The sequence below is a fragment of the Lagenorhynchus albirostris genome, chromosome 2, assembly GCF_949774975.1.
Source record: "Lagenorhynchus albirostris chromosome 2, mLagAlb1.1, whole genome shotgun sequence".
Taxonomy (NCBI): Eukaryota; Metazoa; Chordata; class Mammalia; order Artiodactyla; family Delphinidae; genus Lagenorhynchus; species Lagenorhynchus albirostris.
The window spans coordinates 86,428,125-86,449,363 of record NC_083096.1 but is presented as its reverse complement, the minus strand read 5'-3'; the positions used below and the strand labels follow the sequence as shown (position 1 = coordinate 86,449,363).

Below are 21,239 nucleotides of genomic sequence, written 5' to 3'. Positions count from 1 at the left end.
AAAAGAGGAAGAGGAGATAGGGGAGGAGGGGGGAGGAGAGGGAGGGGGAGAATAGGAAGTAGAGGGGGGAAGGAGGAGGAGGAGATGCTCTAAAAAGCCTGGATATTTCACATAAAAATGCATATTCACAGCTTCTCTTGAGAACCCTGAAGCTGTGGCAATACTGGGCCTGTGTTACCACAACTAACTCTACCGCCAGAGTTAGCCATAGCCCCATTTATATGGGACATTTGCTTTCAAATTCATCATAGACCAACCACCCCTTTCTATTTCCCTGATACAGAGGCCAAATGTCAATTGTCATTTATCATCCCATTTGCAGTGTTGTTTTCATTATTCACTTCAAAGAACAAAGAACGCCATATTTGGTGGATAAGTGCAGAATTTTTAAAAAGTAAATACAATTCACTCTTCATATTAAAGCAGTAAAACAAAGCGAAAAAACCAAAGAAATCAATTTACCTTAATCTGAGTCTGTTCGATTGACTTTTCCCATATCTGCTGATCATATGCTCCAATCTGAAATAGGAAGCAGGCTATTTAAGTGATGCAAAGGAAATCCTTTTATTTCGGTCAAGTCTCACAAAAGTCATGAAACTATTAAGTATCCATATGATACCTGGGAAATTTCTGTGCTTCTCTGAGGCTAGAATAAATTATTATTTCCTAGGACTATTTCCTTCAAAATTCAAGTTAGCTGGATCTAAAAGTAGGTTGAAAAGCAATGTCCAAAATATTTCAAATGAAATATCACCTTAAAAGATACTTCCACTTAAGAAAAACATCAGTAGGAAACTAGAGAAATAAAAGGTAATGGACAGCTCATTAAAATTGACAGTACCAATCTGAGCTGTGCAGATAAAGTTTTATGCCTGAAAAAGCAGCAGTTTGATTAGAAGCAAACTCTCAAAGCATTGCTGTGACACTGTGAATGCAGCCTGGAGATGGGAGGTTGAAAATCTTATTCGGGGACCTAGAACTGAGTTCAAAAGACCTAATGACCTTGTCCATCAGTTTTTCCATTTATGTTGAGAGATATCATGTAAGAATACCTGCCCTACCAAGCTCAGGGAAAACTAACATGATAGGTATTCTTTGTGGGACCTTTTTGCAGGAAGCATGCTTTACAAATAAAAATACATTGATATTACCTTCTTTTGGTACCACGATATAGCATCTCTCTCATTTGAGGCCATCTGTGTCTCCAGCCAGAGAATGGGATTTCACTGAAAATGAAGGAAAACCAGTCAGTGAGTCCAGTTGCTGAAAGGTACTCTCCCAGTTTGGGTAGAACTCAGAAAACGCTTCTCTCAGCCTCTCCATGCGCTGCTGACCGTCTCGTTCCCCTGCTGTTTGCCAGGAAAAAAAACAAAAGCATACCAAAAAAAACTCTGGCGCAGTGGCGACCGGAGAAGCCTCTCTGCGATATTTTGTGCGAGTGTGTTCAGGGATGCAGGGAACTGGGAGAGGAGGGGAGGTCGCTGGAGTTGACCTGCACCCCACCTCCTCCGCTCCCAGGAGTCCTGCTCTCACCTGGTGCACGCTGCCCCGCAGTCCGGTGGCCGGGACCTTCCTCCTCAGTGGCCCCGGCCCGGCCATGAGGCCGGGGGCGAGGCGGCGGGCCAGGCAGGCCTCATCTTCCCCCCGAGGCGGAGACGCCGTCTGGGCCGTTACCATGGAGACTGCGGAGGCCGCCCCAGCCTCGGAGGCAGCCGGCCGCCCAGCGCCCAGAGGAGGGCAGTCTGTTGCCAGAGAGCCGGCGCCCTCCAAGCCCGACCTATAGGGTCATCGGACAGACCCTAAAATAAGCAAAGAATGAGCTAGGAAAGGAGGGGGATAGAAAGTGAAGGCGGTATTAGCTAGGCTGCCAGTCGCTACGGCAACGGCAAACGGCTTTGTTCCGCTGAAAAAAGTCAAGTGCAGAGGTCCCAAGGCCCGGGTAGCAGCTGCTTCGGGGCGGCGGGCACGCGTCCTCGCTAGGCCGGGCCTGGAAGGGCCGTGACTCAGCCGGCCGAGAGCTAGGCAACAGCAGCTCCGCAGACCACGGTGCAGCGGGGCCGCGGCTTCCGCTTTCCGTGTTTCGCTGTGAAGTTGGCTCCGCCCCCGGCCCGGGGCCTTCCCGCCGAGCCTCCGCCAGGCTTCGGGACCGAGGGGCTGGGGAGCTACACGGAGATCAAGGCCAAGAGCAGCTCCCCCAGATCACCTTTCAGGTCACTTTCTCACAAATGACTTTCCCAGCCCTTCATCTAAAGGAGGTCGGTCCAGATATTCCAATAGTTCCCCGTTCATTTCTTTGCAACGCTTATCTTTCCTTGTGTTTTCTGTTTCTTTGTGCTTCATTATATCCTATCGGTCTTCCTCAATGGGCTGGAGACTCCATGAGGTCAGAGACTAGGGCCTGGCAGGAGCCTGGCACACAGGTTCTCAACCTTTGCTTAATGAACGAATGTTTTCATGAATTTATGCCGTCCTGGGACGAAAGTCCTGGCAGGCTGCGCCTTATTAATTCCTTTCCTCTCCCGTCCCTCAGCAGCTCTGGGACTTAAGCCTTCTGGGTGCTCAAGGGTAAAGGAAGAAGAGGGCCAAGGCTTGGGGGGCAGGTTCCAGGACACTCTCCCAAATTAGGGTAGAGGAAGGTAGCGGCGGGAAGAACTGTTTCTAGGTTAAAAATTCAAGCAGGCTGATAGAGGTCAGGAGAAAGGAACGGTAGCGACCTCAAATGAATATTTAAAGATACATTAAGAAGGTTTTAAGCCTCTTTCCTCCTCTATACTTTTGTGGCCATTACTGGAACACCCCTAACGGCCATTCTCACCTCACTTGAAGCATTGACCTTGCTTGCCCAGCATTGTAGCATTTGGGTCAGTTAAAGCTAATGAGATAACGATTAGACCACTGCGGAAAGCCTAAATGCAGTTCTAAATGTTTTACATCATTATTTTTGATTATCTACCAAATCGACATAAGGTGGAAGTTATTATCCCCGTTTTACCGATGAGGAAAATCGACTAAGATAAAAGTAACTCCCATAGAACTAATTTAAAATTATTTCACCCAGGCTTGATTTTTATATTCCACACATTGGCAGTGGTTTCCTTTCTGCTTTTGCTTCTTGACAGCTTTTCCCATCCTTAGAGCTGAACATGACAATTCTGTTTGGTTTCAACACAAATGGCTGACTTTAAAACACACACACACACACAAAAACAAAAACAACACTGGAAAAATGAAAAAGTCATTTTTTGTATATCTAAATATTTGCTTTAAGACGTAAATAACACTAATTAAACATTTTACTTCATTGCTTAGCACACAAAGAGGCCTTGGGGGGAGTTCCTGGAAGAACTGAAATCAGGTAAGGCTCTCACTGAGCAAAGTGTGGGCTTTGAACCCAGAACTGCATTCAAATCCCTGCTCCCACTAAAAGCTATGTGATTTCGGGTAATTTATTCAACCTAACAAGCCTGTTTTCTCACCTGTATTATGGAGATTGTATTGTTACCTTCCTACTCAAGGCTGTGAGAATTAAATGAGCTACCTTCATAAAAAGTACCTGGCCCTCAACAGTTACTCAAAAAACATTCGTGCCTTCCCTCTTCCTTTCCTAATCATAAACAAGAGCTATCAGTGCTTAGGACAGGTACCTCAATTAAAGAGTTCACACAAATAAAAACTGATGAGGAAAAAATCCAGTGAGTTATGTCACTTAATACATCAATGGTATCTCAAACGTCTATAAACCACCTTCATTAACTAACACTGTATGCATGTACTTTCAAAAATATCGGCATCCCCAGAACAAAAATTTAAGATTATTCTCATAGGGATAAATCAATTTATGCAGCGAGGAGTTAACTGCCACAAATGCCAAGCATAGTTTTTCTTCTTCCCTCAAACTAACTGCCTCTCAATATGGATGAAATTTTCCCCCAGTATCTATGAACTTTCTTTAGGAAAGTCAAGATTTTCTAATTTTGTAATCTCTAATAGTAAAAAATAATAGGGGACAGAGAAGGGAGGGACAAATACTTTAAAAACAGGTTCCAGGTAGCTAGAATTCACATGTGCTATTCATTTTGTCATGAAACATCAGTAAAGGACAAATCAGACTTTGTTTATTAAAAAAATACTTTACAGGAAAAAAAAAACTATGCATTCCATTGTCCTATTTTACAAAGAAATAGCTTAACAATTTAACACACTTAGACAGCTACAAAAAAGCACTGTGTTAAAAGGATTATTATTCACACAAATTTAGATTTAAGACTATTCATTAAAAACCTTTTTAAAACACTCATTAATGTCAATAAACAAACTAAGGCCACAAAACGCAAATAGTCCGCCAGGCAAATTATACATTTCATCTATATGCAAAGACCTCTTAGATAAATTAAAGCCACAGGAAAAAAAGTCTTAGCTGCCAATCAAAATGGAGTTTAGTCACAGAAAACACTATTACATGAAAATTTACAACATGTGATAGAAGTAGTACATTAAGTATTTCTTTAGAGAGAATTGAAAAGTGCTATATTAAGAGACAGTGGTCTCAACTACATGCACAAGTGAATCCTAAAAGATGTATGAAGAAAATGGAAGGCCATAATATTTATGGAGAGATACTTGCTTTTAAAGCAACAAACTTTCAGGATGAGGATAGGTCCCTTATGTGCTAAAGAAAAACATCTGTCTTGTACATTTCCTCTACTTACTGCATGACCAATAAATACAGCTACAACCTGTTTTTTAAAAAATAATACTTAGCAGAAATATGAACCTCTGGCATGTACTAGTGAAAGTTTTTTTTTAAAAAACTTGTAGCAATGATAAAACAGATTTACAGACACAAACTCAATTATTCTAAAGATATAAATGCAAATAAATTTTTAATGGCAAATATAGATGAAAATAAATGATCTAATAATGAACTAATAATAATAAAGAATACATGCACTAAGGGGTTTTTTGAATTTTGGTATCTTGTTCCTAAATTAGCTTTCATTCTAGACAATAATTATAGAGGGAAAGGCAATAAGCAAAAGTTTCTCCAGTCATTAAGCATGAACTTTATGCCTATTAAGACTGATGCAAGACACCTTTTCCTAAGGTTTAGTAAATAATTTTATATGATAAGCCCCGTTTTCCCCCTACAAGAGCTTTTAATATTAGTCTACTGTAATTCCAACTATCTCTAAGGGGAAAGGGTACCTTTCAAAAGTCTTTAAATTCAAAATAATAAAGTACCAGTGAAACAAATTCTAAGTACTAAATTAGCAAATTAAAAGTACAATTAAGCCTAGGAATTCATTTTTAAAGAGTTAAAAACTTTGGAGGGGAAAGAAATATGTACTTTTTATTATTATTGCTTTATGAATTTGGGATACTTCATAATCCTACTCCTAGTGTATCTTGGTAATTATAGAATGACTTCTGGGGCAGGGGGAAGACTTTTCTCCTGATTAGTGAATACCATAAAATCGTTCTAGTTACTAAGTTTACTCATTTACTGGGTCCTTTCCATAAGCACATTTAAAAAATATCCCTCTGCTCCACAAAATACTAAAACTTATAGCCACATTCTGCAAGTAATCTCAAAGAGCTGGCACAACAGGTAACATACCAAAAAAGGAAGATCAGCTTACATTTCAGTTACAACTTCACTGCCATCACTACTTCACAAGTCAGAAGACGCCAGATTGTTCCATGCCTCACTCCACCAAACCAAATAATTTAATGATTTTAGAAAAGTTGCTATCATTTGTATCACTAAACTAGGATACAGCTTTAAAGAAGTAAGAAACTCAAAACTTGCGCTTTTATATTCATCAGTCTTTAAAGCATGCTATTAAAATCTAATACTCACATAAGACATTCAGTTTCCAGATACATTACTAGCTAAATGTTTCTCTCTCAGTTCTATTGCAATTCTAACATACAATGAATTTATTAGTACATGATTTTAAACATTTTTATACTCTTTTAATATATGTTATATTGGAGTTGAGGGTAGAATGTTTTATAAAAAGAAAATGGGGATTTGCTTTTGATTGTAGGTCTTTGCAGATCCGCTGGTTCCTGAGTGATTATACACAGTGATGGCTGTCAGGAGACAGTCTCCTTGTTTATTAGCAATGACCAGCTTAGATGACAGATGGCATCTGCTGGATGGCAAGTGGGAGATGGGGAAATCGGATCTTGGAAGACAAGAAAAAAAATTAAAAGTTTTTGCTTTAACAACCTTGTTCTTCATGATTATTTTAAAAAGCAAATGTTGCCTGAGAAGAATTTTACTTTGCACAGCCTGGTAAAGCTCTATGAAATTCTTCTGGACAGAAAAACAAAAATAAGAAATAACCCAAACCCACATACTTTGTGATTAACCCCTTCCCCCTAAAATAACAAAATAACAAAAAACACCCTCAAAGGCAGGTCCCTTAAAAATTAGCCTTGATAAACCAGAATTTACCCTAAAATTTATACCCAAGATTTTAAAACACCCCTGCAATAATCACATTACTGTTCATACCATTCTAATTACCTTATTTACAAAGATAACTAAAACCAACATCATTTCCAATTCATAAATGGTTTACATTGAAATGTTTCTCTATTTGTCTTCATCCTTTTTAACAGAGAATACATACATATACATATATATAAGGAATAATACAGATTCTAACTAATCACTGCAGTATTTGCTGATGGTTACTTTTCTATCGGTTTACACAGTGACCTCTATACTTTGCTAATATGCATTTAACTACACAACAATATTGCACAAAGTAATATTTATATAAGATTTAACCTATTTCAGAATATTTTAGAGAAAATTCATATTTGATATTTCAAAAGATGCAGCTAAGTTTTCATGGTGACAGACATAATAAAGCAGCATCTTTTTTTGCCTATGTTAATGTAAATATTCCAAATCTCAACCTCCAGAAAAAAAAATCTCCAAATTGCACTATAACCAGGTAGATACAAGAATCTGGTCTTAGGTGTGGGGAGTACTCTTCCTTTAATAAACAAAAGGCCTATTGTATTATTAACTAAGAGAAAGTGAAATGTGTATCCCATTAACATTCTAAAATAATAGAAAGTTAAGACTACACTAGCTATATGAACTGTGCCTGTTCGAAAAAAAATGGTTAAATACTCAGGCACTAATAAGGATTAGGCTACCTGAAACTCTAGGATGAAGTCTAGTGCCATATTCTTTATTAGACAGTAGCAACACAGAGTAATAATAAATAAACCCAGGTATTCACCAGTTGAAACTCTGAACTGAAGTATCTCAACAGATCTTTATGATGAAGAGGTTGATGCCAAGTGACAAAAATAGTTTTTCCTAAGTTTCATGCACAAAATATGGCAGCCTCATCTGAAAGATAGGTATCATTCTCTAAGTTTGATACTCGTGATCAGTTTAGGAAGCAAAAGTATCCACACAGAATGTGAGGATGCTAGGAAGCAGAACAATAGAGTATCATGTCAACATTATCTATTTTACCCAAAATATCTTCCACAGTTACCATGTATTCTAGAAGAGATTAATGAACCATGGAGAATGAATGACCAAGGACTATTCATCTTTAGATATTTTTAATTGAAATATCCACTGGGCTTTAAATAACAGATACAAAAAAAGACAGTTTGGATCAGAAAGTGCTGTGCTTTCTCTTTTGTTAAGAAATCAGAGAGCCACTGAATTCCTTAGAAACTATCTGTTCTTTATGGTTGGAACTAAATAACTGACTTGCCCATGTACAAGATGCAGGAATTGTTTCCTGCGACCTATGCCATTTTTTACTGTAGAAACTGAATCTGTGCCATAAAAGCACAAGTACTAAACCATAAATCTGATCTTCTATCATAAAAACAGCAAATATGGCAAGAGACAAGGCAAGATAAAATGAAAGGAAGTGAATTATTTACCAAATAAGAATCTGTTGTTCCAGAGAATTCTCATTTTGATTTGAAGAAGAGATTGAATTGTTACCTCACACCTTAAAACAGAAAGTAGCAGCAGACCCACTATTACATACTGTACTAACGGGATAAGATACAACTCTTAACTTTGCATAATCTGTGTAAAAAAGATATGCTTGACATTTGTGGAATGTCATTTCTCTTTATAGAATTATAGGCAAGATTTCTCCAATAAAACTTAACTTAAGCCAGTTATAAAACTATAACTTCACATCAAAATTTAAAAAAGTTAAAAAATGTGTTTGAATATGTACATATCACACAGGAGTGCTTGAATGTTCCTGTAGATTGTGTTGCTGGTCAGAGTCCAGTCTACTTTCCACCTTTAAAACTGGAATAGGCTGAGTCATCTGATCTTGCTGTAGATTAAGTTCAGATGAAGGTGGGAAGGACGATGAAGCAGTTGTCAAAAGTTGCATCTCTGTGCATGTTTCCTCAGATTCAGTTTTTATTCTCACACACTGGGAGTCAACTTCTAATTCTCTCTTTCCAGTTAAATCATAGTCCACGTTAGAGCTGCTTTCTGTGTTTTGAGAGGCTTCCACAACAGGGTGGTACTGTTTAAGCCTTATATGCCAGGCTAAGCTGCACACTGCTGACACTGTTTTGAACTGATGAATGACATTTCTAGGGATGAAGTAGATATCATTGTCGCACAGCTGAATTCTAGCATAACGAATGCCTTCCCGCCTCATTTGGTTTAGTTTCGCTTCATCCACCCACTGCACACACTGAAGAGAGGAAAAAAGTTGCATGAGATTTTAAAGTAAAATATGTAAAGATGCAGTCAAATAAAACATTATAATTAGCACAGGAGAACAGTAGGATCAAATTAAAGCTAAACAACACTGTATGATATACAACTTTCTAAAATTTCCTACAATTCTTGAGACACATTTTTCCTCATATTTTACTACATTTCTAGTAAAAAAGTACAGGTTAAAATTAGGATGGCCTAGGGAATCATTTAAGTAAGTATTTCAAAATGCAACTAAATATCAATATTCTTTGACCCACATAAGGGCAACATTTGTCTGCTCCTTCAGTGTCTTTCAACCTTTTGCAGGTGAGGACACGCAGGGCAATGGGATTAACAGCTGAGACTGCTCATGGCCAGAACTGAGTTATCGTGGGCCCTCTGACCATCCCAGGCCCACCTGGCATCCCAAAGACTGAAGGATCTTAAGCATTCTGCTTGGGAAGCTCCATTTCAATGATTTTCAACACCCTCCACAAACAGCCTTTAATAGTAATAAAATTAAATTCACTATCCCATGTATCCAACTATAAGATAAAATGCAAAATTAAATAGATACGGATACTTATTTCCAAAATCTCACTCAAAGAGAGATAAAAAAGCAAACGTTATTACCTGGGAAACTGGAGGTTCATGAAGGTCCAACTGAAGTCTCTGTACAACATCAGTAAAATCCTCAGCATGAAAACAAATCACATCTTTGGTTATGCGAGGTTGGTCACTCCTAAGATTAACAAAATTAAGCTTTAGAAACAAGCATCTCATAATGGAAAAAGGTGACAAATTTCAATCTTCCCGTTCCTGGAACTGCTATACTAGCAAAGAAATAGATGCATAACTCCTAAGGACAAAGTATACATTTGTTTCTTTAGTCAATTTAAAAAAAAATAAAACACCAATAAAGCATTTTTTTTCAAAATTAAAATTAGTTGTTATAAAACTAAAACATCGATGACTAAAAACAGTTTTATTCTAAACTAGATGCATTTGAATCCTCTAACCACTTTGCCCCACCATCTCCATGCCACCCTATAATGTCATTATCAGGATGGAAAGAAATGGACAGAATACATCTCAGCCACACAACTGTCACACCTTCCAGCTTTCAAAGTAGAGAGGGGAAAAAAGCTAAATGATCTTTAACTTGAAATACTTAACCTGTGATTGAACTATAATTCAATCAAACTCTAACGTCAGATCAAACTCTACAGTAATATTGAAGGCCCTGAAGGCATAAAAACAAAGTAAAATACAGTTTTTAAATATGTTCTGAGCCTTGTTTAAACCGGGCCCCAACTGAGTGTAAAAGGGTGCAACCTCTATGAAAAACAGTATAGCAGTTCCTCCCCAAATTAAAAAACAAATTACCATATGATCTAGCAATTCCACTTCTGGGTATATATCCAAAAGAATGAAAGCATGGACGCGAAGAGATATTTGTTCATAGCAGCCAAAAGGTGGAAGCAACCCAAGTGTCCACTGACAGATAAACGGACAAACAAAATGTGGCATATACATATAATGGAATACTATTCAGCCTTAAAAAGGAAATTATGACACATGGTACATGTGTACATGGTACAATATGGATGAACCTTGAGGATATCATGCTAACTGAAATAAGTCAATCACAAAAAGACAACAACTGTTTGATTCCACTTATATGAGGTATTTAAAGTAGTCAAATTCATAGAAACAGAAAGTAGAATGATGTTTACCAGGAACTGGGGGAGAGGAGAAAGGGAGTTATTGATTAATGGGTACAGAGTTACAGTTTTGTAAGATGAGAAAGTTCTAGAGATCTGTTTCACAACAACATGAATATACTTAACATTACTGAACTGTACATTTAAAAATGGTTAAGATTTTAATTTTATTTTATGTGCATTTTACCGTAATTTTTTAAAAACTGTCCCCAACCTTTCAAATTGAGTCCACATTTTCTTAAGACATTAACCAATCTTGCAGCTGAGTTCCATTAACTTACCATTCACCAAACTGTACAGCTTTCAAAACCCCAACAGCAGCCGTACTCTGCCAGTCAAACCCCTGACCTACATGATCAGCATGAGCTCTTGTCCTATCTTCAAAGAGGACTTCACGGGGTTCACTGGTCCGAGGTAGGTACTGGAGATTTTTAATTTCATTCATTGATCTGTAGTTGATTTGGTTTTGAAGCAAAGAGGGGAAAAGAAGTATTAACAGCAGTAAGGCAAGAAGTCTACTAAAATGCCAAATTTTAAATAAGATGAGGGCTGAAAAGGGTTCAATGATTTCGATCATCAGCATTTAACACGCTATAGTGTAATGCTGAATGTGATTACCTTCTTCTCTCAGTATGTCACAATAATATAGAAGCTGTATCTTTGATTTGGCACAATTGTAGTGTTTGAATATATAAAATTTAGTTGTCTAGCAACAGAAAATACAACTCAGAGTTCAAGGCTGTATGTCTCTTTACCCTGAGTCATTTTTAAGTCTCAAAACATTCTACTAGACTTAATTCAAGATGGCAACCTGAGCATCTACATGATCTCCTTTCACGTTAAAAGAGAAGTAAAAGGTTTCAAACTAATGTGGTAGGGGTGGGGGAGAATAGTAGGAGAATGGATGGGAGTATAGGTGAAACAGAACTGGCTATGAATTGATAACTGTTGATACTGAATACATGGGAGTTTATTATATTATCTTTGGCTTTTTTTTGTGCTCAAATATAATATGAATATGAAGCAACAAATGAAAGGCATTAGTGAATGAACAAGAGCAACACATTTCTGGAAGGTGAAAAATGATTAAAAGTGTCTTGGACTAATGAAACTGAGCAGAGAAAGCCACAGGCCTAGACTATACAAGAAGGGAATGGCAGCTAAAGAGGCTAGTATGATGATAATGGACAGAAAGGAAGTAAGGTTGAGAAGGGAGCAAATAAAGTGAAATCTGCACATAAACCTGTCACGTGCCACCCTAGTGGTAGAAATTTGGACAGTCAGGCATTTACCCTCATGCAGAAGACTGTGGGTGACCCACCAGCATCCATCTCTCATCTTAATTTCTCTGAAAGAACTCTGATTTTTATTAGGTATCTGCTCCTACCCTATATGGAACCTCATTCACAAGCTCCAGAGGTAGATCCTGATGAGTTCTGGCAAACTACACTAAGCTCATTCCCCTTGCCAGTGAATGATTTAGGAATGAGCATGAACTGATCGATTCTGGCTAGCAATATGAGAGGAAATCTGCTAAGAATTCTGCAAAGCTTCCTGGCTCCTAAAAAAGAAGTAAAGGACAATCTCTTCTTCTTTTAGATATAGCCAGATCCAGATGTGATACCTAGAACTGCTATAGCCATCCAGCAACCATAATGAAAGCCACTGTAAATACAAAGCCTAGGAAAGAGAATGACAGAGGAGAGAAAAGGAAAAGATGTTTCCTTGATGACAGCACTCAACCATTTGACTATATGGTGCCTGGAGTCAACCCCTCTGAACTTCTTGAAATACAGGATAACATTTTATTTTATGAACCAGTCTGAATCAATTTTGTTGCCTGTAACCAAAAGCATCCTGATAAACTTTCAGCCAAAAAAATCCTGCATGTTCTTCTCTAAACACATTGAACTTACCATATGAATAGTACTAACGTAATCCTCTGGTATTTGGACATATCCTTTAATGTCCACTTCTATGCCTGTTAACTCTGAAGTGAAACCTATCTATTGACAAGCCTCACTGAAATATAAATAGAATGCCCAGTAAGCCCAATGCTGTGTTCCTAAATTCGAACGGGTCAACCAAGAATCACCAGATATGTGAAAACAGCCTACAGCAGTCTGACAAAGACCAAAAAATGCAATGCTGAAATGTAAGGATTTTGTCAGAAGACAAAAGTCAAGTAAATGTCCCGAAACTGAAAGCAAAAAGATAATAAGAAATACGAGGATAATCAAACTGAGGGATCTATTATTCAGCCAACAGTAGTTTCATAAAGAAATAATAGTGAAAATGAAGAGATTACTGAAGCAACTAAGCAAGAAAAATTCCCAGAAATGAAAGGAGATGTGAATCTTTCAGTTTAAGGTACCCACCAAACAACAAAAAGGATTAAAAAATAAGAATTAAAGGCCCAAAGACGTATCATTATGAAATTAAGCTTCCAGAGAGGAAAAGAAAATAGGTTACTTACAAAAGAAGAATAATTACACTGGCATTAAGACTTCTCATAAACAATATTAGATACCAGAAGACACTAGGGCAATGCTAAAAAAAATCCTAAGAGAAAATACATCCTCTGGACTACAGCTAAACTATCAATCATATTTAATGACAGAAAAAGATATTTTCAGACATATGATGACTCAATACCTTCCTTTTCGTAGAATATAACTTGAGTATGTGGTCAAGCAAGGAAAAGAAATAAACCCAGAAAGAAGACAACCACAGGTTAAGGCAGAAAAAACATCAAATGGTAGATAACTGTGAAATAAGCTTTTCACACTGAAGTAAGAAAACACAGAGCTCCAAAAGATTTCCAGGTAAAAAGTGATGAGTTAGAGCAGACAGTATGATTGAAATTCTGCATTCTTGAGGGTATGATAAAAGCAAAGAATGCAATGTAACTACCAACATTCTCCCCAAAAAGAGGCTATATAAAAAAGCAACAGCCAAAAAAAAAAAAAGCAATCGCCAAAGTCATAGAGGAGAAGGTCAGTGTGATTCTAGAAAAAAGTAATGTATCTTAAGCAATAAACAGAATAGAAGATAATTAGGGATATGGTCAAGAGAAGTGTATGGTATCACCTCAAAAAAAGGCAATCAGAAACTACAGGAAGGACTTCCCTGGTCACAGTGGTTAAGAATCCGCCTGCCAATGCAAGGAACATGGGTTTGAGCCCTGGTCTGGGAAGAACCCACATGCCGCAGAGCAACTAAGCCTGTGCGCCACAACTACTGAGCCTGCACTCTAGAGCCCGCGAGCCACAACTACTGAGCCCACATGCCACAGCCACTGAAGCCCGCGTCCCTTGAGCCCATGCTCTGCAACAAGAGAAGCCACTGCAATGAGAAGCCCGCGCACTGCAACGAAAAGTAGCCCCCGCTTGCCGCAAACTAGAGAAAGCCCGCGCGCAGCAACGAAGACCCAATGTAGCCAAAAATAAATAAATAAATTTATATTGAAAAAAACAAAGGAAACTACAGGAAAAACAGAATTAAAAAAAAAAAATCAGCATGATCCAAATATGAACGAAGCTAAAAAGTGGCATGATTTTCAGTATCTAGGTGAAATACAGAAAAGAAATATCCTTTTGTATATTATTCCTTTGAGTGATAACAAACCACTGGAACCTTAGAATATGAATATTAGCCTACTAGATGGATCTGCAATAAACTTACCTACCCATAATATTTTAAATGCCATCTGTTGGCTTTCAAATATTAGAATACATCTATTGACAAAGCATATAAAGCCTAATTATGGTTTTAAAGCAGAATATGAATTAGCCTCAACAATGTATAAGCACAGCTGACAAAAAGTAGAAGGGAGAGGAAGAGGATAAAGTAAGGCTCATTTAACTATTTGGAGAACCCATAAAGGGAATAAATCCCTATCTATTATACCAAGAAACTGACAAATTTCCTGTCAAACCCTTAAAACAAAACAAAAAAAGGCATTAAAAACAGAAATTGTTTTTGCCTCTGGTAAAAAGGCATTTGCTTCTGGAGAGAAAGGCGGCCAAGATTTTTCATTATAAACCCTACTATACTGTTTGATGTTTTAAAACCCTGTGCATGTATTTCTTTAACTCTAGAGTTCATAAATTTAAAGATCATCTTCATTAGCAGTGCCCTGGATAAATAGACAGCTTCTCACATTAATTCCATCATTTTCAGCAACAGGGCATTCTCATTAATGCAAAAAGATGACATTACTTTTTAAGTTTTGATGTATTCACTCTAATTCAAAGTGCTTTTGAATGCCCCTCTTAAGAACATTTAATCCCAACAGAAATAAAATTTGATAGCACCTCAGATTAGTTGAGAAATAATAAATTATTAAACAAACGATGTTGCTACAACCGCCTAATTACTTGGAAAGAATGTTAAACTAAATTTCTCCCTCTATACTGAAATCAATACCAGGTAGATAAAATATGTAAATACTGAAATCACAGATGTACTAGGAGAAAATGTAGGTATTTTATAACACTAAATGAGAGAAGGCTCTTCTAAGTTTGCCACTAAAAAAGAAACCTCAGAGGAAAAGACAGATCTGACAACACATAAATAAAACTCTGTGAGTAAAGAAGAAAGAAACTGAAAAAAATTATGAGTAAAGAAAAAACATAAGCTAAAAGAAAAAAATGAGAAAAACCTATAACGTAAGAAAAAAATAGTTAATAGTTACAATACATAGGGATTTTTACAAACGAAAAATATCCCAACAGAAATATGAGTAAAGAAAATTAAGAGGGAATCACAAAAGAAGAAATACAAACGCCTCAAAGAAAAACAAATTAGAATAACACATTTTTGTCCAATCAGATCAACAAAGTTAAAGAGAATGTTAGTGGAGAGTATGGGGGAAAGGGTTCTATTTTACTATATGGGTGGGAATATAAATTGGTACATTTCCGGAAGTCAGTTAGAAATGTATATATACTTTGAGCCTTTAGTAATTTCCACTAAGAAATAAACATGCACATGGCACAAAGATATTATCTACCTACCTATCTATCAACCAACCACCCAGCTAGCCACAATCAATGATGTGCCATACATGTTTAACAATTGGCTTTAGCAGAGGAGATGGCTCATTTGTAGCTGATATGCTGATTTGTGTGGTATAAATACTCACAACATGGCCAATTTCAAGTTACTAATGTGACCTCACTCAATGTGGAATTGCGAGGCTAATAATGCCCTGTAAGCTGGTACAAACTGGCTCCAGCATACCACTGTCATGTCTGTCAAAACACCATTTATACTGAAAAAAATGCAAACAATTTACACTAATAAAGAATTGGTTAGGGCTTCCCTGGTGGCACAGTGGTTAAGAATCCGCCTGCCAACGCAGGGGACACAGGTTTGAGCCCTGGTCCAGGAAGATCCCACATGTCACAGAGCAACTAAGCCCTGCGCCACAACTACTGAGCCCGCGCTCTAGAGCCCACGCACCACAACTACTGAAGCCTGCATGCCTAGAGCCCATGCTCTGCAACGAGGAGCCACCACAATGAGAAGCCCATGCACCGCAAAGAAGAGGAGCCCCCGCTCGCTGCAACTAGAGAAAGCCCACATGCAGCAATGAAGACCCAAAACAGCCAAAAATAAATAAATTTATTTTAAAAAAATAAAGAATTGGTTAAATAAATCTTGATACAACCATACAGTCAAAACTACATAGTCATTTAGAAATGATGATATGGCTGCATCTTAATATAACATGTAAACCTAAGGGGGGAAAAAAACAAGTTTTAAAGTAAACATCACATAAAGAATGAGTTAATCTGTGTAAAAAGAAAATTTATGAGTATATATGGACCAAAATTGGAAAGGTTAATGTGCCTAAGTGGGTGGGATTATAGATATTTTTTGCCTTTTTACTTTTTTCTATTATCTTTTTTTTAAGTTTATAATAATCAGGAAACAAACAATGGTCATTTCCTTTTGGGAAGGATTATAGAATAAAAAATGTATGCAATACTTAAGAATTTAGAATATCAACATTCATCATCATGATGTACAAAAACTGCTATGGTCTAGCAATGTACAGAAGTTTTGGTTTACTGCCATGTTCTACCATGCCACCACCTTGCATTCATAAATAGTTTTTACAAAGTATTTTCATGATTATCTCAAGTACCTAAGGTTATTCCATACTTAGCTCTAGTATTTATTCTCCTATGAGCTTTAAGGTAAGATCTAGCCTAGTCCATTAAAACTCACTTTTGGGTACTTATTGTGAGTTGCTATTTTTTGAGTTGCTAATTTTCAGTCCCATTAAATTGAGATTTTTTTCATAGTCCTAGAATAAGTTAATCTACATTTGTTTAAACAAAATAAATTTGTCTGAAACAATGTTAGGCCAATATGAATTGCTGTAGGAGAATACATCATTGGTTTCATTCAGTAAATACTGATCACTTGCTATGTTAATGAAGACAGAGGAGAATTAGACTGTCCTCAAAAAGGTTAAAATTTATAGTAAAAACCAAAAACATGTAAACAGATCATTAATGAACAGAATGATGTGTGAGCACAGAGAAGAGAATGACTAAGTCTAAGGGAACAAAGAAAAGCTTCACAAAGGAAGTGACATCCAAGATAAGTTCTGAAAATTCGTTAAGAGTTTGCCAGGTAGAGAGGAAGATGGAGGAGGGGATGCCATTCCAAGTAAAAAGAGCAGTGCAAAAGCACAGAGTTGTGAAAGACCATGGTTTGGAAACTGAGTTCAGCATGACTGGAGCAGACTAAAAGCAGATACACCTAGAAGAGATACTGTCAGGGCCAGATTAGAGAAGATCCTTGTAATCCACACAAAGGAGTTTAGACCTTTATCTTACAGGCAGTTAGGACCCAGGTTTTAAGAAAAGAAGTGAAAATTAAATTTGTTTTTTTGGAAAGTTGCCTCACTCTGGTAACTGTGTAATGAGTTCACTGGACTAAGGAACTGACGGCTGGAAGATTTACTTAAGATAGCTCTTCAAATAATTTAGAAAAATGGTTTTGAAACTGTGCTCAAGTCTCAATCATCTCTATAAGCAACCAACTAAAAAAAAGTGCTTCTGTTTATTTGAGAAAAATAAATGTTTACCGTCGTCTTTTGAAGGGTGACTTTGGCATATCTGCTGTAGGGATCATCTGCTCTCCTGGCCTTACCCACATGATAGGCCCATCATCACTCTGGGACCTACACTGGAGTCGAAGGCTAGAAAGCGTACCCCAGGGCAAAGTCATCTGGAAGTCAGAAGAATAAGTCACGTTAAAAAAAATTTTTAGACTATTTACAAGTTAACCCCTCACACCCAAAAGAAAGCTCTAAGGAGGTTATTTTGTGTGTGTGTATGAAGAAAAAAATGTATTAGACAGTAATTTATATGTAAAAAAGAATAATTGAAGTTAAGTATTTTATACCAATAATTTTCTAAACATTTCTACTCAAAACATTGGATAAAAAAATTTTAATAGATAAGATTAGCTTAAAACTTTTTAATGGAAAGTGTCCATTTAAGTAACGATCAGAACTTTAATAACCTGAAAAACACTCACTTTCAGAAATGGTGATTCTTCTAACATATCAAGGAACTCTGGGAAATAATCACCAACTTCTTCATCTACTGCTCCAACAAGACTTATCTGCCGCATAGGACCTGCTCGGTAGGTGCCACAGCAGTATGTCCTGTTGACCTGAGATAAAATGAAAGAGGGGGGAGAAAGGACTGAAGTACACTATAACATAAGAATCAGGATAGGGTATTATTTCCAATGTTGCTATTTCTTCTACATACTAAGAATTCAACGGTCAGTACCTTGGATAAAGTCAATAGTTACAGAAAGGCACCCTAGCACACTGACAAATACATTGATATATGAACCATAAACAGAAATTTCAAGGTGAAAGTTAGTCCATGGTCCAACGTCTCAAGGAAATACTGAAAACATTAAGATAAACTTCTCTGAGAATGATGATTTTTGAACTTTGTAAACACTTTCAAGTGATCTTTATAAGGAAAAAAAATCAGTAAATAAACAGTTAAACTGACAGGGCAGGGGAAAAAAATAGACTATTGTCAAATTAATCTTCCATATTCATTTTGTACTCCCTAGCTTGAAAGCCTTCACATCAGGCCAGATACCAGGTTGACTGTTATTAAATCCAATCTCCCAGTACTTCCATATAAGATCCTCCACCCTAGGCAGGTTGATATTTTTCTCTAACCAACTTATGCCATACTTGTATCTATCTGTAGTGATTTTTCTCCTGAATCTGCCCTTCTTGGAATGTCCTCTTTTCTGTCAACCTAAATCTTAACTTTCAAAGATGAGTTCAAGATTTTTCTTCTGAAAGCCTTCCTGATCTCCCTTGATAATCTAATGTTACCTGCAAGCATAGACATTTTCTCTGTACCAACTCTAGTAAACTTAGGGCATATTCTATACAAGTTTGCAGCCCAGGGAATCTTAACTTTCAAACAGAATCTACCAAGTGATTCAATACAAGCTGATATTATTCTTCTAGTCATTTTCATGTATGTTCTTAATATTCCTACCTCCAATTCGGAATGAATGTTTCTCAAATGTAGAGACAGATCCTGTGCATACAGATGACTAGACTAAAAATGCTGGATTCTAACCAGGATTTCCACCTTGGATCAGTAACCTAGCATTTTCTACCTCAGGTAAGATGCAGATTAGGTTGAAAAGCCTAACATACAATTATACATTTAAATGATGGGTTTCTATTGAAGAGTCAAAAAAAAATTTTTTTTAAGAATCACTTCTTATTGTTTCAAATATCACCTCTTTTGCCTCAATAGAAAGCATAAATGACTGTCTAGTATTTCTTACACAGTTCTTTAGTGCTAGTTTTTTAGCAGCATTTTCAGAATCATCCCACTGTTTTTTTTTTTCCATAGACAATTTAATGTCATCCCACACATACACTCACACCAAAAAGAGGTCTGAGATCTTGTTATCAAATAGCAGAGATTTCTTAATTCCTTACAAATTTTTCCCCAAAAATCTCTTTAGGTGATCCTTAAACAGCAACCGCCCAGGCCAGAATTACCTTGCATATATTTGTATGAATTACCTTCCATTTGTTTGTATGATCATCATGCTGTTAAAAGCCAGGGGAGGCAGTCTGGGAAAGAGGATGATTATGGGATACAGAGATAAGGAAGCTTTTCTAAGTAAGCATTATTGTAACCTTTCTAAGCCAAGCACCCTAAAACAAGCAGAATTTAACTTTAGTACAAGTTCTAGGAATAGTATGCTTTCAGGGCTAATAAAAGAAATACCACTCTCCTCCAAATACCTCCCCCCAACTATTCCCAATTATCAGAAATTCCTTCCAACAAAGGCTTTCAAGCTATGTGGTAAATGTCCTAAAGATGTGTCACAATTTAAATCTCACATAACTTAAGAGACCAATCTTTAAGAAGTACACTGTCATGTGGTAGTTTTCACCAACTTATGTGGCCTACTAGCTTTGAGACTATACAACTCTTAATGCATTATTAATTTGAAGGAATTCACATTACTTTAAATTCTGCACACAAAGTGAGACTGAATAAGCATTTTTATACAGTACTCTGAGATTACCTAATTTAAGTACCACTAAATTCAATAGCACTGAACTCGAAGACAACGTAAAAATGCAAACACCTAGGATAATTAATATGTGACATGAATAAACATAAAGCATCCTTTCCTATTTGGAAAGAGAAAGTAAACCTGAAGAGGAGAAACTGCTGAATTTATGTTTGCTGAGTCTAGAAATAATCAGCCATTCAATTGTGGCCAAAAAAAAGGTAATAGTAGTAAAGCTGATTAACAGTATCTATCACTTGTATAAAATAATTTAACAAATGTTAATGTTTGTGATATATTTAAAAAACTAACAGCACAAGTTAGAAGATGGACAACATTTATGGCCAGAAATTCAACATGTACCAACTGTGTGACACTAATGCCAAACAAGCAAACTACTAACTATACCCAGTATCTATTCTACCCCCCCCTTTTTTTTTAAGTAACAGAACTTCTTGGGCATATAGCTGCTTGGCAACTAAGTGTGGTCTATGACTAAGTTCTGGCCAATGAGATGTTAGCACAAGTCACATATGCAATTTCTAGACCATATGTAATTAAGTGGCTTGCTCTCCATTTCCTCTTTCTCTCTTCTGAGGGCCAAGTTCAACCATGCACATGACAACACCAAAGGAAATGGCAAAACTTAAAGACAGAAGGAAAGGAGAATCCAAGATGACATCATGGAACAGAGCTGCTTACCTCTGGGCTTGTTACTTGAGAAAGAAACTTATTTTGTCCTAGCTACTGTATGTGCGATCTCTTTGTTACGGTGGTTTAGCCTATATCTTGTATACTTTGTACTAAGGGAGGCAATACTCCATATTGCACAGATGACACCTGGAGCATTATCTCCTGCTCTGGGCTAAAAAAAAAAGTCTATTACAAGAGCACACCCGAAAGACAACAATCAAGATGATTAGTGACTTGGAAATCATACAGATTGGAGGAAGAGTGATGAAATTAAAAATATTTCAAAAGTATTTGACTTGAAATGATTAAAGTGGGGACACAATAATCTTCAAATACTTGGAAGCTTATCACAGAAGAGTAGACTTATATAGCCTTAAATAAAGAACAAGAATTACAGGAAAGCCAGTATCATTCATTTAATAAAAGTTTACTGTATATTATATGCAGACACTGTCCTAAACACAGATACAGCAAACCAGACCCATCCTTGGCCC

The 21,239-nt window shown here is 37.0% G+C and overlaps 2 protein-coding genes and 1 long non-coding RNA gene across 9 annotated transcripts in view; 1 reads left to right on the top strand and 2 right to left on the bottom strand.

The window, feature by feature from the left end:
* PHTF1 (putative homeodomain transcription factor 1) overlaps positions 1-2,041 on the bottom strand; it is a 62,143-nt gene extending 60,102 nt beyond the window's left edge. For 4 of the 5 annotated variants that reach the window (XR_009538835.1, XM_060139308.1, XM_060139309.1 and 1 more), the window contains exons 1-3: positions 1,534-2,041; positions 1,152-1,226; positions 463-519 (exon numbers count right to left, since the gene is read on the bottom strand). Coding sequence is in view for 3 of the 5 variants with exons in the window: in XM_060139308.1 (XP_059995291.1) it covers positions 463-519; positions 1,152-1,196 (102 nt within the window). In the remaining 2 variants the exon portion in view is untranslated. Of the gene's footprint in view, positions 1-462; positions 520-1,151; positions 1,227-1,533 lie in introns of those variants that run through there. The other variant, XM_060139311.1, reaches the window with a different exon arrangement.
* A 68-nt stretch (positions 2,042-2,109) lies between these two features.
* LOC132514500 (uncharacterized) lies at positions 2,110-20,995 on the top strand. The gene is made up of 4 exons (XR_009538834.1): positions 2,110-2,255; positions 3,310-3,355; positions 18,016-18,117; positions 20,651-20,995. It is a non-coding gene; the product is annotated as an uncharacterized LOC132514500 (long non-coding RNA).
* Positions 4,094-21,239, bottom strand: part of RSBN1 (round spermatid basic protein 1) — a 42,682-nt gene continuing 25,536 nt past the window's right edge. For 2 of the 3 annotated variants that reach the window (XM_060139293.1, XM_060139296.1), the window contains 5 exons: positions 18,010-18,147; positions 17,555-17,697; positions 10,731-10,898; positions 9,359-9,467; positions 4,094-8,717 (listed from right to left, as the gene is read on the bottom strand). In XM_060139293.1, the coding sequence (XP_059995276.1) occupies positions 8,244-8,717; positions 9,359-9,467; positions 10,731-10,898; positions 17,555-17,697; positions 18,010-18,147 (1,032 nt within the window). In that variant the 3' untranslated portion in view covers positions 4,094-8,243. The remainder of the gene's footprint in view (positions 8,718-9,358; positions 9,468-10,730; positions 10,899-17,554; positions 17,698-18,009; positions 18,148-21,239) is intronic. The other variant, XM_060139295.1, reaches the window with a different exon arrangement.